Here is a 15243-nt window from a genome sequence, read left to right on the forward strand (position 1 = left end):
TTTTCCAGTATCTCGTGCAAGTGGCTATTTTTCAATTGTGAACCTGGACAGTAAGTGTTGACCGGATATTTGTCACAGCTGAGCCCAATCCTGTCCTCAGCTGCGGGAGAGTGTTGACCTTAAGCTTTCGGGTGCAGCTGCAATTATATAATAATGACCAGTGCAGCCAGCATAACAGAGTGGGTTTTAATACATCGCAAAATTGCTTAAATCCAGACAGTATTCACCTATGTCAGAGGATATTGCAATGACCCGGTCTTGCCATGCTCATTCAGACCGCTTCTGAAAACCCAATCCTGGAATTCAGTTCTCAAGTATACCAAGAAACCAGAAAATTATCAAAGATTGGGTCTCATTACAAGAGGGGCATCTTCAGGTTCAGTTTAGTACAACTCAGCAATCAGGTGGAACCACTGTAACATATAACAGTTATTTTATTTTGCAATGTTAAAAACGAAGATCAAAGTGTCCTATTCTACTGTAACTCTGGAACTTGTTACCTCTCTGTCTGCTGGTCTTCTTACAATCTACCACCTAATGCTACTTCTTTTCCTCTTGTCTTCAACCTTTGTGACATTCTGCATTTAGGCCTTCTCACTTTAATTTCTCGATTTAGAAAAAAATCCTTTCCTTGGTCTGTGGACATACAAGGGAAAAATAAACTGGAAAATCATAAAGGAAATTATGCTATCTGATGACACTGAAATTTCAGGGATATAAAAATATTGTTTTCTGTCTGGTGTGTCACGTTGTGTTCGTGTTTTTTATTTGTATCTCAGCACCCAAGGAGCAAAGTTTGAATTGCTGATGTCAGGAGGAAAGGAGGATTCCTCTGTGCTGGAGGTGTTGCTTTACCGTAATCAGGAAGGAGTGATTGCCAAAGGGGAGTTCAGATTGCCACAGGTAGCAATGACACACTGCTGTTTTCCTATTAATTATTTTTAGTATCATTTTTCCTGTGAATATTTGGCTACCTCATTCTACCCGGCCATGACGCCTTTGCTGCCAAGAATGTTGGCTTATTGAGCTGGGAACTGTCCAAGGAATGTAAATTCCTCTGATTTTCTTTCTCTTTCCACTGTGCCCCCAGCCACTTTATGGCACAGCTCAGATCAAGGGCGTACCAGAGACCAAACCTACATGCGTCAATCACTTAGTGTTACATCAGCAGGGCTCTCACAACTTGTGTCTGGCACCCCTTTGGATGAGAGGAGGTGCATTGCACAAAGGGATCTAGAGTGTGGAGCATTCCCTCTCAATCTAGCCCTAGAAATAGTGATCAACTGATAAAGGGCAGAATTTTCTGCTCCCACCATTGGCATGGTAGGCGGAGGCACTAAATTGAAAAAGTCAGTTTCTTGCTGGCGGAAAATTAGTTTGGAATTTTGTTCTCCCAATTTTGATGGCGGGTTAAAGGCAGATCGAGTTTCCTGCTGATCTATGTTGGGAACCACATTTGCATTCATTTGCATCTCATGAATGTTCATTAAAAGGCATCTCGCCAGAATTACATTCCCCCTCCAAACTGAGTGCCCTGCCAGCAAATAATTGGAACGGTCTGTTTTACGACTGTATTTAAGTGGCATGCACCTGGCAAGCTTCACTTCATCCATGACTTGGTGGTCAGTAGACGCTGCTTTTGCCTTCCTTTAAGACCGCAAAATATCGGGTGCCTGTAACACTGGCTGGGCACAGGAGGCAAGACCAGCGTGGAGGGAGGAGTTGGGGAAATGCAAGAGGGGAGGTGGGAGACAGAGGCAGGACTTGAGGGGGTGGAAACACAAGAGGGGATGGAGGAGGACAGAGGCAGGACTGGGGGAAAATATGAGAGGAGAGGGGAAGACAGAGGCAGGATTGGGGGGGCTGGAATATGAGAGGGGTGGGGGAGACAGAGGCAGGACTTGGGAGGTGGGGGAACACGAAGGAAGGGCATAGACTGGCATGATTGGGGGAGAAACGTGAGAGGAAGGAAACAGACAGAAACAGGACTAGGGGTGATCAAGGAACAGAGTGGAGGAGTGAAAAACTGTCCAGGGGCAAGAGTTATAGATTGTCCAAGGAAGAGTCAGAGACTGTCCTGAGGCTGAGGCCACTCTGTCGGGGCATATTGAAGAGACTGTCCTCAGGCTGTACAGGGCTCTGCATGGCTCGCATGACTTAGCCCTGGTCTTGAGCAGGGCAAGGCCTCTCTGGGCAGTGACAGTCATGCACAGTATGGCATGGTCAGTCACCTAAGGAATTTGGTCCTGGGGGTTTGAGTCATGGGGCTGAATTTTTCCGTTGGCGAGAAGGGGGCTTGGCCCGCTCGCTGACTCGAAAATGACGCGGGGTGATGTCGGGGGGAACGTCATCCCGCCCCATTTAAATCTTCAGGAAGGCGGGGGCACAGCACAATCAACTGTCCACCCGCCGACCTGTCAATGGCCAATTGAGGCCATTGACAGGATAATTAAAACAATTAAAGGACCTGCCTGTCCAACCTTAAGGCTAGTGGGCAGGCCAGGAGCCCTGGCAGGCTTCTGAAAAAACATGAAACCTCATCCACCGGCGGAATGAGGTTTCATGTCGGTTTTAAAAAAAGTTTAATAAAGATTTTGTGCACTTTATTAACATGTCCCATCTCGTGTGACATTGTCACACGAGGGGGACGTGTTAATGATTTTTTTATTTTTCTATTTTTAAACTTTGAAAACCTTTCAGCAATCTCCCTGAGGTACCACTTAGCCTCAGGGAGATGTGCGCTCTTTCACACACATGCGCGAAAGAGCGCACTCTCGCATTTGGGGAATCCCCCTGCCCGCACAGGAAGCGCATAGCACTTCCCATCGGGCATCGCACTGAGCGGGTCTTAATTGGCCCGCCCACTTAAAATGGCGGCAGGGCCCGTTTCAGTGGCGGCGATCAGCTGCCTGCCTGCTGCCGAGTCGGTTGGGCCCGCCCGCCCGCCCGTCAAGGGCAAAATTCAGCCCATGGTGTTGTGAGGCAGAGGGCACAGGGGAGGAATTTGGATCCTGTAAGTCGGTAGCTGAAAAGTCATGGGGGTGGGTATTGGATGGTCTCATTGCTGGTGGGGGTGCAGTCCCGAAAAGCAAGGTGCAAATGGCCTCGAGAAGTGGAGGGGTCAGGTCGACAAACAACATGGGGACATCAACGTTAAGGGGTTTGGAGGGGAGAACAGGAATATCCACATGAATGATGATGTGATCAAAGTGGGGAGGCTGGATAGCTTCAGGAGGAATGGGAATTAGGAGGCGGGGATGGGAGGAACTTGTTGCCGATTGGAGGAGGTTGGAAGCTGGTCTTTTCACAAAAGTCAACAGCACAATTTTTGCATTCACTTAGGAATGATGCAGTTTGAAAAACAAGCTAGAAAAGATTGGTCAGGGAGGGGTCTCTGGATGTGTGGGAGGAGATCAGCCAAACAATTTTTGACCAATTAAAGGGGCACCCTATCAATTTCCTGCTTGAACCATGGAGAGCTTGCTTCAGCTGAGTGCTGGATTTTAGGGTCCAATGAGCGAGTTTGGCTCCTTTATTAATGTTGCACATTTAGGCGAGAATTCATCAAGTTTAGGTGCTGCGGTGCATATGGTCTTAAGTGGCATCAGATCCTTATAGAGGCATGTGAGAATGGATGTAGGGTCAAACAATCAAGGGCTATGGCTGCTGCACAAAAGCAGCATAAATCCTACAAGCCTCAGTGTTCCCAGTGCACTGATCATTGCATTCAATGCACCATGCTTGCAGTCATGACCTAAGTACAATGATTGGGTTATGGATAGTTATTATCAAGGCCACTGGAAGACAACCACCAGAAGCCTGACTGTAAATTATAGGACATGGGTCTTTTGACCCTCATCAGACCCTCGTTGTAAATGTGCAGCCACGTCTGAGCGGGATACTTAACCACCTGTCGTCCACCATGATGATGTCATCCTGCAAGGGGTGGCATTGGTATGCCACATATAGACTGAGTGCAAGTTAAGGGCTAGAGACTGGATTCCTGCCTTGTATATGGAAGGAGACCATTCAAGGGGAATTACATTGATTGCTCAATTATATACGTTCACAGATACAAGGAGGAGTGGAGAATGTAGGCTGCAGGCAACGGTGCCTTGTTGATAGCTATGATTAGAATGAGGAGAAGAAGGGCCTGTCGCCATTTAGCACAGCTCCGGGAAGACCATCGCCCCGAGGATCAAGAGCTAGTGAAGCCAGGAAGTTCCAGATTCTGCCAAGGAGGGGCTAAATCCGCAAAGATGTTCTGTAGACCAAGGGCCTACAGAAGATGGAGCTCATACATGGAGTTGAGTGAAAGACAGCGCCACAGATGCCTTCACTTGTCTAGGGATGTGGTAGCTCACATTTGTCACATTCCCTGTGAGGAACTCACACCGCACGGACTTGGAGAGCATCCAATGCCTGTTTCTCTGAAGGTTACCGCTGCACTGAACTTTTTTGCCAACAGATTCTTCTAGGGCTCCACTGGGGACCTTTGTGGAATCTCACAATCGGCAACACACAAATGCAAAAGGGAAATCACAGATGTCCTTTTCAGTAAAGCTCACCATTATGTGCAGTTTTGCAAGGATGAAGCAAGCCTGGCTGACAAAGCTGTGGGATTCGCTGCGATTGCAGGTTTCCCACAAGTGCAGGGTGCCATCGACTTCACATATGTGGCCTTGAGAGCTCCCTGGCAGCAGCCTGTGAGTTTCATATAGGCCAGTTAGCTTGACGTCTGTCATGGGGAAGTTATTAGAATCGATCATTAAGGAGGTTATAGCTGGGCACTTAGAAGAACTCAAGGCAATAGGGAAGAGTCAGCATGGTTTTGTGAAAGGGAAATCATGTTTAATCAATTTATTGGAGTTTTTTGAAGGAATAACATGTGCAGTAGATAAAGGGGAACCTGTAGACATACTGTACTTGGATTTCCAGAAGGCATTTGATAAGGTGCCACATCAAAGATTATTACAGAAAATAAAAGCACATGGTGTAGTGGGCAACATATTAGCATGGATAGAAGATTGGCTGGCTGGCAGAAAGCAGAGAGTATGCATAAATGGGTTTTTTTGGGATTGGCAGGATGTGACAAGTGGAGTCCCACAGGGGTCTGTACTGGGGCCTCAACTTTTCACTATTTACATCAATGACTTAGATGAGGGGAGTGAAGACGTGGTAGCTGAATTTGCAGATGACACAAAGATAGGTAGGAAAGTATGTTATGAAGAGGACATGAGGTTGCAGATGGATATAGATAGGTTGAGTGAGTGGGCAAAGATCTGGCAAATGGAGTTTAATGTGGGAAAATGTGAAGTTGTTCACTCTGGCAGGAAGGACAAAAAAGCAGAATATTATTTAAATGGAGAACGGCTACATGATTCTGAGGTGCGGAGGGATCTAGGCGTTCTAGTACATGAGTCACACAAAGTTAGTATGCAGGTACAGCAAGTAATTAAGAAGGCTAATGGAATGTTATCGTTTATTATGAGAGGGATTGAACATAAAAGTAAGGATGGTATGCTTCAGTTATTCAGGGCATTGGTGTGACCGCACCTCGAATAGTGTGTGCAGTTTTGGTCTCTTTATTTAAGGAAGGATGTAAATGCATTGGAGGCTGTTCACAGGAGGTTTACTAGATTGATACCTGGAATGAGTGGGTTGTCTTATGAGGAAAGGATGGACAGACTGAGCTTGTTTCCACTGGAGTTTAGAAGAGCGAGGGTGATTTGATTGAAATATACAAGATCCTGAATAGCCTTGACAAGGTGGATGCCGAAAGGATTTTTCCTCTTGTGGGTGAGTCCATAACTATTAGGGGTCACCCTCTTAGGACAGAGATGAGGAGAAATATGTTCTCTCAGAGGGTTGTGCGACTTTGGAATTCTCTGCCTCAGAAGGTGGTGGAGGCAGAGTCATTGAATAATTTTAAGGCAGATATAGATAGATTCTTGTTAGGCAAGGGAATCAAAGGTTATCAGAGGTAGATGGGAATGTGGAATTTGACACAACAGATCAGCCATGATCTTATTGAGTGGTGGAGCAGGCTTGAAGGGCCATATGGCCTACTTCTCCTATTTCATATGTTCATTAACCAAAGGGTGTTGAAGGCAACTGTAGCAACCATATTGCTACCTGGCTGAGATTAGGTAACTCAGCAAAGACTGAAGATAAAACCTGGAACATTCTGGGCAGCATAATTAAAATACAATTCTTTTAAGTTTGTATTTAAATGTAGCCTTACATGCTTGGGCTTTTAGGCTGCAGTACTTGTGATTGAAATGAGTTGAAGGAATTTCAACCTAGTTATGGGTAGTTGTGGGACCATAAGATTAAATTATGAATAATAGGATTGGCAGTCTCACTCAATGATGGTGGATGTCTTAAATATTACATTAATACAATGGGGTGAGCTTAAGAAATGCTACTATGGCAGTGTAGAAGGAGCACGTAAACAGTGTTGTAACTGGCCTCGACATGCTTAAAGGAGCAGCTTAGTAGAAGCTTCTCTTTGCTTCTAACCCAAAATTTATCTGATCTGGCGCTTCACTGAACAGCGCTAAGGGTTCTTTATACTGCTGCTAGCCAGTGCTGAACTGAGAACGATTGAAGGAACAGTTTAAAGGGAGCTTCATTCTGCATTTAACCTGTGCTGGACTTGACCTAGAATAACCTCTTGGGAAAATGTAAATAAAGTTTTTTGCTGCTTTGTATTGGTGCTTCAGGGCTAAAGTAGAACAATATTCCACTGATACCCTTCAACTTGATGAGCGGAACTTAAATGGAGTAAATAAATGAAGTAGAATGCAGTTGTACCCTGGTTGAGAGGCTGATTCCCCTACCTTGACTTCCTCTCAGGATCTACGGATGGAACAGAAACACATGAATAATGTAGAAATTCAACTTTTTACTCCTAAATCTTCACGCTCACCAGCTAGAACCGTGCTGGCCCTATGCATCAGCCTCCACTTGGAGGAGATGGAGGAAGAAATGTGGAAGGACCAGTCCACTGAGGCTTGGAGTCTAGAGGAGCTCGTCTTGGATGCTACAGGTAAAACTAGTTACGAAAGATCATTTGAAATAAAATTTTTAAAACCCCAATTTTTACCCAGCGGGAAACAGTGTAGGCAGTATGTTAAAATGGCAACTAAATACTACCCACTCACCTCCATTTTAACTCTTGGCATCAAGACCACCTGTTGCAGGCAAAGGAGGCCTCACAAATACTTAAATGTCTCGATCTGATGATGTAATTTGGACTCTGATGCTATTTTAATTGAAATGTACGAATCGTTCAGGAACAGGGTCAGAAGAGGATCCTCCTGATCCTACATCTCTGCCCCAAGCTCCCCCACACCCCACCGCCAACTACAATTGTCAAGAATTTACCTTTCTAGGGACCATATCCTTTGTTACCTCTTGGTGTTCAGTAGCTGTTTGATATTTTACTCCTGCAGGCATCGGGTGATAGTGTCAGGATAATTAAATGAGGCAGGAGAGTAAAAGTTGCCCGGGCCCCACAAGAGTGCATAGGGACTTCCCTCTCAATCCAGCTCCCACAAATTGTGTACAGGGTTACACCTGAGGCCAAGGTGTCAGCCTTGTCATTCGGGCTCTTGCCTCTGAAACAGAAGGTTGCAGGTTCAAGCCCCAGAGAACATGATCCAGGAGGACACTTAGCATTGTTCTTAGGGAATGCTGCATTCTTGGAGGTGCTGTCTTTCTGATGATTCATAAAACTGTAGTCCTTTCTGCCCTCTCAGGTGGACTTAATAGATCCTTGACACGCTGAACAAGTGCAAGGCTGGGATTTTCCAGCCCCGCCCACCATTGGGATCTCTTGGTTATGCCAAAATTCAATGGACTTTTGCATGGCCTGCCGCATCTCCTGTGGCAGGTCCCGCCACAGTGAGGCCTGAAAATCCTGGCCCAAGAAAATTCTCCTAGTGTCCTGGCCAGTATTTACCTCTCAAATAACACCATTAAAAACAATAGATTATCTTGTCATTTATCTCATTGCTGTTTGTGGGAAGTAGCTGTGTTCAGATTGACTGAGACATTTGCCTACAGTGTACATTTCACTGTACATCCTGAAATTTACAGTGGCTATATTTTAGAAGTATTTAATTGATTGTGAAGATTTTTGGGCTATCCTGAGGACATAAACAATGCTATGACAATGAAAATTCTTTATAAAAATATAAATAGAGATTTCCTGGAGTTTTTTTGTCATATGCACTGCATATTGGTTTATTAATGAGCCATTAGACTAGGATTATTCCAGCTTTGATCTCTGGTTTCAGCTGAGTTTGCTGATCTTGTCTGAGGCAATAGTAAATGGGCCATAGCTTCTTCAGGGAACTAGGTAGAATTCAGCCCCTGATTACTTCTAGTGCTTCTGGATTAAAAGTGCATGTATGTATCGGGTGAGGACAGGATCTTGTTCAGCTGTGATGCCCTTGCCAGTTGAACAGTGTGTTGTCACTCACTCGGTTATTTTGATGGTAATGTGGTAGCCAGCATCCATGGAACTAAACCAACAAGAAACAAGTGCCTCCAAGAGAAAGGAGGGAAGAAGTAATAACAAACAAAATGAACCTTTGTGTTTGACATTCTCATTCTTGGCCTTTGGCCTCAGTTTCTTCATTTTAAAAATTAACTAGCTTTAAAATGCATGGAACCTACTATAAATAACAGTGAGCATCTCTTGCATTTATGCATCTCACATAGCAAGATCCTAATATCAGACGTGGTCAGGAGGAAAGGCTAAACATTTCCCCGAAGATGGGAATAGAAAATCATCTGGAGACATTTCAGGCTTGTGGCTATTCTGAATTTAAAACACTAACTTCCACTGTAATTCTTTGTGCATGATTCTTCCACAGGGATAGACCTTAAGGAAACTAGTTGAGTTGAGCTCGAGAATTGCCTCAAGAGACCTGAGCTAAGAGAATGCTGCACTTCTGCAATGTCCTGGGCATCCTCTGCTATAGAAAAATCAGTAAGTGCAATGCACAGCTGGACAGAAAGAGAAGATTAAAAAGTGACATAAAAGTAACCAGAGATTCCTACTGCCGATCATTATCCAGTCATCTCAGGTGACGTGCTTATCTACAAATGTTCGATGAGAACTGAATAGGGCTTGACTCTGATGCACTCCACAGTTGAACAGTCTGCCAAAACGAAGTGTCTTACTGTATATTATTGTCAATATCAAAATCAGCTGAACCCTCAATTAGATTCCAACCTGCCACTCACTCCCACGTGTCCATTATTTTCTTTCCTTCTCATGTACATAAGGTATGTTAGTACTGGAAAGACTCTTCATAGTCAAACTCAAACACATCAACTCATCAGTCAGGGCTAGACTTGAACCAACATTTTAGTCTAACACTCAACGCGATGAAGTTAATCTATTATATTTTCCTCCTTTTTTTCAGAATTTGGTTTCTGAGGAAGAAGTGCAGCTATTGATAAAAGAGCACAATCTCCAGCTCGCCCAGCTACAGGAACTGCACGAGTGAGTAATTGTGGCTAACTACAATAGAGGATCATACCTCTCACATCAGTGAAGGAGAAGGCAGATGTTTAATGCCAGATTTGCCATCTTAGCTTTTAGCTATGTGTGCTAGAACTAAGATAATTAGACATGAAGGTTGAGTGGGATAATAAGTTTAAAATTATTTTCTCTAGTGAAATCCAGGATCGAATTCAGCTCAGCACAGAAATGGAGGTGTCTATTCTGTGGCTGAGTGAGGCCATTGACCTCCGGGATTTTTTTTTTTTTCGTTCATTCAGGGAATGTGGGCATTACTGGCTATGCCAGCATACATTGTCCATCCCTAATTGCCCTTGTGAAGGTGGTGGTGAGCTGCCTTCTTGAAATGCTGCAGTCCATGTGGTGTAGGTACACCCACAGTGCTGTTAGGGAGGGAGTTCCAGGATTTTGACCCAGCGACAGTGAAAGAACGGCAATATATTTCTAAGTCAGGATGGTGAGTGACTTGGAGGGGAACTTCCATGTGATGGTGTTCCCATCTATCTGCCGCCCTTGTCCTTCTAGATGGTAGTGGTCGTGGGTTTTGAAGGTGCTGTTGAAGGAGCCTTTGTGAAATTCTGCAGTGCAGCTTGTAGATGGTACACACTGCTGCTATTGTGCGTCGATGGTGGAAGGAGTGAATGTTTGTGGATATGGTGCCAATCAAGCAGGCTGCCTTGTCCTGGATGGTGTCAAGCTTCTTGAGTATTGTGGGGGCTGCACTCATCCAGGCAAGTGGAGAGTATTCCATCATACTCCTGACTTGTACCTTGTAGATGGTGGACAGGCTTTGGGGAGTCAGGAGGTGAGTTATTCCTCGTACGATTCCTAGCCTCCCTCATGGGTCAAGTAAATGAAGAGTTTGTACCCTTTGAAAGTGCATTTTCACCCGTGGCTTTGTTTCTGAAAGAGTGGTGTAAGTAAAATGAGTTGAAATAGTCTTTCCCCAATTTCCAGAAGAGATACATGCAGACACAACATCATGATATTTCGCGCAAGTGACACAAATTCAGCAACCCTGACAGTCTAAGCAATTTAACTAGGGAGTTTGGGAATGAAAATGTCACATGAGGAGAAGGGGGTTCCAGTGTATTGTCAAGATTATGTTGCTCCTCATTCTTGTCATTTCAGAGCTTTGAGAACCAGCTCAGAATTTGCCAGATGGTCCTATATCCCAGACTGAAGTTCCATCTTACAATATGTTCCCAGTTATGCATAAACTCTATTATAGGTGACCTTGATGCAAATTGTCCATGCATGATGACATTTGAATGTGTACTTGAAAGGAGCATTTCCTTCAGCTGCTAGGAGTGCCCACTCTAAAATAGGCTTTGAAAGTTAGGGTATCTGGATGGAATCCACCTTCTTCACCAGACCCCCAAGGATGGACTACTCAGAGGCCACTCCCATACCCAGTGGCGTAGTGGTATTGTCGCTGGACCAGTAATCCAGACTCCCAGCATAATGCTCCAGGGATACTGGTTCGAACCCTACCATGGCAGATGAAATTTCAATAAAAATCAGGAATTAAAAGTCTAATGTTGACCATGAAACCATTGTCGATTGTGGTAAAAACCCATCTGGTTTACTAATGTCCTTTAGGGAAGGAAATCTGCCATCCTTACCTGATCTGGCCTACATGTGACTCCAGACCCACAGCAATGTGGTTGACTCTTAAACGCCCTCTGAAATGGCCTAGCAAGCCAATCAGTTGTATCAAACCACTAAAAAGTCTCAAAGGAATGAAACTGGATGCACCACCTGGCATCTACCTAGGCACCGGAAATTATAACGGCAAACTCAGCCCTGTTGACCCTGCAAAGTCCTCCTGACTAACATCTGGGGGCTTGTGCCAAAATTGGGAGAGTTGTCTCACAGACCAGTCAAGCAACAGCTTGACATAGTTATACTCATGGAATTATACCTTATAGACAATGTCCCAGACACCACCATTACCATCCCTGGGTATGTCCAGTCCCACCAGCAGGAGAGACCCAGTAGAGGTGGCGGCACAGTAGTATACAGTGAGGAGGGAGTTACCCGAGGAGTCCTCAACATCAACTCCAGACCCCAATGAGTCTCATGGCATCAGGTCAATCATGGACAAGGAAGCTCCCTGCTGATTACCACAGACGCCCCCCCCCCCCCCCCCCCCCCCCCCCCACCCCACGCTGATGAATCAGTGCTCCTCCATGTTGAATACCACTTGGAGGAAGCACTGAGGGTGGCAAGGGTGAAGAATGTACTCTAGTTGGACTACTTCAATGTCCATCACCAAGTGTGGCTTTGTAGCACCTCTACTGACTGAGCTGGTTGAGTCCTAAAGGACGTAGCTGCTAGACTGGGTCTGTGGCAGGTGGTGAAGAAACCAACAAAAGGGAAAAAACATATGTGACCTTATCCTCACCAAGCTGCCTGCTGCAGATACATCTGTCCATGACAGCATCAGTAGTAGTGACCACCGCACAGTCCTTGTGGAGACCAAGTCCCGTCTTCACATTGAGGATACCCTCCATTGTGTTGTGTGCCACTACCATGATGCTAAATGGGATAGATTTTGAACAGATCTAGCAACTCAAGACTGGGCATCCATGAGGTGCTGTGGGCCATCAGCAGCAGCAGAATTGTACTCAACCACAATCTGTAACCTCATGGCCCATCATATCCCCCACACTACCATTACCACCAAGCCAGGGGATCAACCCTGGTTCAATGAAGAGTGCAGAAGGGCATGCCACGAGCAGCACCAGGCATACCTAAAAATGAGGTGTCAACCTGTGAAGCTACAACACAGGACTACTTGCATGTCAAACTGCGTAAGCAGCAACCAAGGGATAAAATCTAAGCTCTGCAGTCCTGCCACATCCAACCGTGAATGGTGGTGGACAATTAAACAACTCGCTGGAGGAGGAGACTCCACAAATATCCCCACCCTCAATGATGAGGGAGCCTAACATCGGTGCAAAAGACAAGGCTGAAGCATTCCCAACAATCTTCAGCCGGAAATGCAGAGTGGATGATTCATCTTGGCCTCCTCCAGAGGTCCTCAGCATCACAGATGCCAGTCTTCAGCCAATTCGATCCACTCCACGTGATATCAAGAAATCTCTAAAGGCACTGGATACTGCAAAGGCTATGGACCCTGACAATATTCCAGCAATAGTACAGAAGACTTGTGCTCCAGAACTTGCCGCACCCATAGCCAAGCTGATCTGGTACAGCTACAACACTGGCATCTATCCAGCAATGTGGAAAATTGCCCAGGTTTGTCCTGAAATCAAAAAGCAGGACAAATCCAACCCAGCCAGTTACCACCTCACCAGTCTACTCTCAATCGGCAGTAAAGAGATGGAAGGGGTCATCAACAGTGCTATCAAGCGGCACTTGTTTAGCAATGACCTGCTCACTGACACTCAGATTGGGTTCCACAAGGGCCACTCAGCTCCTGACCTCATTACAGCCTTGGTTCAAACATGAACAAAAGAGCTGAACTCCAGAGGCGAGGTGAGGTGAGAGTGACTGCCCTTGACATCAAGGCTGCATTTGACCGAGTATGGCATCAAGGAGCCCTAACATAACTAGAGTCAATGAGTATTCGGGGAAATCTCTCCGCTGGTTGGAGTCATACCTCCCACAAAGATAGATGGTTGTGGTTGTTGTAGGTCAGTCATCTTAGTTCCAGGACATCACTGCAGGAGTTCCTCAGGGTAGTGTCCTAGGCCCAACCATCCTCAGCTGCTTCATCAATGACCTTCCTTCCATCATAAGGTCAGAAATGGGAATGTTTGCTAATGATTGTACAATGTTTAGCATCATTCAAACTCCTCAGATACTGAAGCAGTCCATGTCCAAATGCAGCAAGACCTGGACAAGTGGTAGGCAATGACCATCTACAACAAGAGAGAATCTATCCGTCGCCCCTTGACATTCAATGGCATTACCTTTGCTGAGTCCCCCGTCATCAACGTCCTAGGGGTTACCATTGACCAGAAACTGAACTGGACTGGCCACATAAGTACTGGATACAAGAGCAGTCATAGGCTAGGAATCCTGCGGCAAGTAACTCATCTCCTGACTCCCCAAAGCTTGTCCACAATCTACAGGGCACAAGTCAGGAGTGTGATGGAATATGCTCCCTTTGCCAGGATGAGTGCAGCTCCAACTACACTCAAAAGGCTTGACACCATCCAGGGCAAAGCAGCCCGCTTGATTGGCACCCTTTCCACAAACACACTCCCTCCATCACCGACGCACAGTGGCAGCAATGTGTACCATCTACAAGATACACTGCAAGAACTCACCAAGGCTTCTTCGACAGCACCTTCCAAACCCATGACCACTACCTCTCGTAGGACAGAGGCAGCAGATAGATGGGAATACCTGGAAGTTCCCCTCAAACCCACTCACCAACCAAACTTGGAAACATATCGCTGTTCCTTCACTGTCGCTGGGTCAAAATCCTGGAACTCCCTCCCTAAAAGCACTGTGGGTGTACCTACACCACAGGGACTGCAGTGGTTCAAGAAGGCAGCTCACCAGCACCTCTCAATGGCAATTAGGGATGGGCAATAAATGCTGGTCTAGCCAGGAATGCCCACATTCCTTGAATGAATAAAAAAAACCATCTGGCAAATTCTGAGCTGGCTCTTATAGCTCTGAAATGACAAGAATGAGGAACAGCATAACCCTGACAATACATTGGAATCCCCTTCTCGTGTGATATTTTCATGATTTTGTGCCCAGTCAGTTGATGGAAATAGCACACAAAGAAAGTAGCAGCATATGTTCTAAAGGTACTGGCCAACACAAATGAGAAGTATACAAACTGCACAAAATTTGGTTGAACTCAGAATCTCATTGCTACTTTGCTGTGAAATTTCAGGAAGGAGATGTGTGACCTTCTGGAGTTGCTCAGATCACCTGCGGCAGACAGTCTTCTCCAGCAGAGCTCCATGTCAGGTAAGTAGGGGTGTATAAAGATATGCTTGTGTTTGTGCATATTTATGGTTGTATTTCCATGTTTGAGAGCTATCACTTTGAGAATTATGAAAGAGTTCTACATTAATATTGTTACACATCAATGACTGACACTTGTGGTCTCTTTGAGTGGCATTCTGCTCTTTACTATGGTCTGTAATATCATAAAATCTGGATTTGGGGCAATAATGTTTTCTTTGTAAAACAGCCAAAAGTTGAGTTGCCCAAAGGCTACGTTTGATCGTTTTCTGTCCAATATGAGATGGAGTCATAAAGGCTGCAAAGATCCTAGGTTGTATATCTAATCTGGATGAAGTATCTGGACTTAGTTGGGGTAGCTGTCAAAGTACTTCAACGTATTTGAAAATATTTAGACTTGGGACTCACGACATCACAAGGCCATTAACCTACATCTTTTCGACTCTGCCGTACTTCCCAAGTGATTGCTGCCTCAGATTATTCTTCATGATCTGACAATCTGTTTCAATAGTTGGTACTATTGTACCTAGATCAGAAGATTGTATGTTTGAGTCCTATACCAGGGCGTAAATTCATAACCTAAAGTAACCCTGGTGAAATATTGAGGGAGGGGCATTAAATCAACAGTCTGGCTGGGATTTTTCAGTGGCAGCAGGGCTGGAAGTGGGGTGAGGAGGTAGGGGTGAGCGGCGGAACCCATGGCTGCATTTGGCCTGTGGTACCCTATTAAATGATGGCCACCGGGACCA

General features: G+C 45.4%; 1 protein-coding gene across 1 annotated transcript in view; it reads left to right on the plus strand.

Moving 5' to 3' along the window:
- LOC144684799 (uncharacterized) overlaps positions 1 to 15243 on the plus strand; it is a 97828-nt gene that overhangs the window by 52691 nt on the left and 29894 nt on the right. Inside the window, exons 14-16 of the mRNA XM_078549033.1 lie at positions 780 to 903; positions 9441 to 9520; positions 14421 to 14497. Of these exons, the coding sequence (XP_078405159.1) occupies positions 780 to 903; positions 9441 to 9520; positions 14421 to 14497 (281 nt within the window). The remainder of the gene's footprint in view (positions 1 to 779; positions 904 to 9440; positions 9521 to 14420; positions 14498 to 15243) is intronic.

This window comes from Cetorhinus maximus, chromosome 9 (genome assembly GCF_964194155.1).
Source record: "Cetorhinus maximus chromosome 9, sCetMax3.hap1.1, whole genome shotgun sequence".
Classification (NCBI taxonomy): domain Eukaryota; kingdom Metazoa; phylum Chordata; class Chondrichthyes; order Lamniformes; family Cetorhinidae; genus Cetorhinus; species Cetorhinus maximus.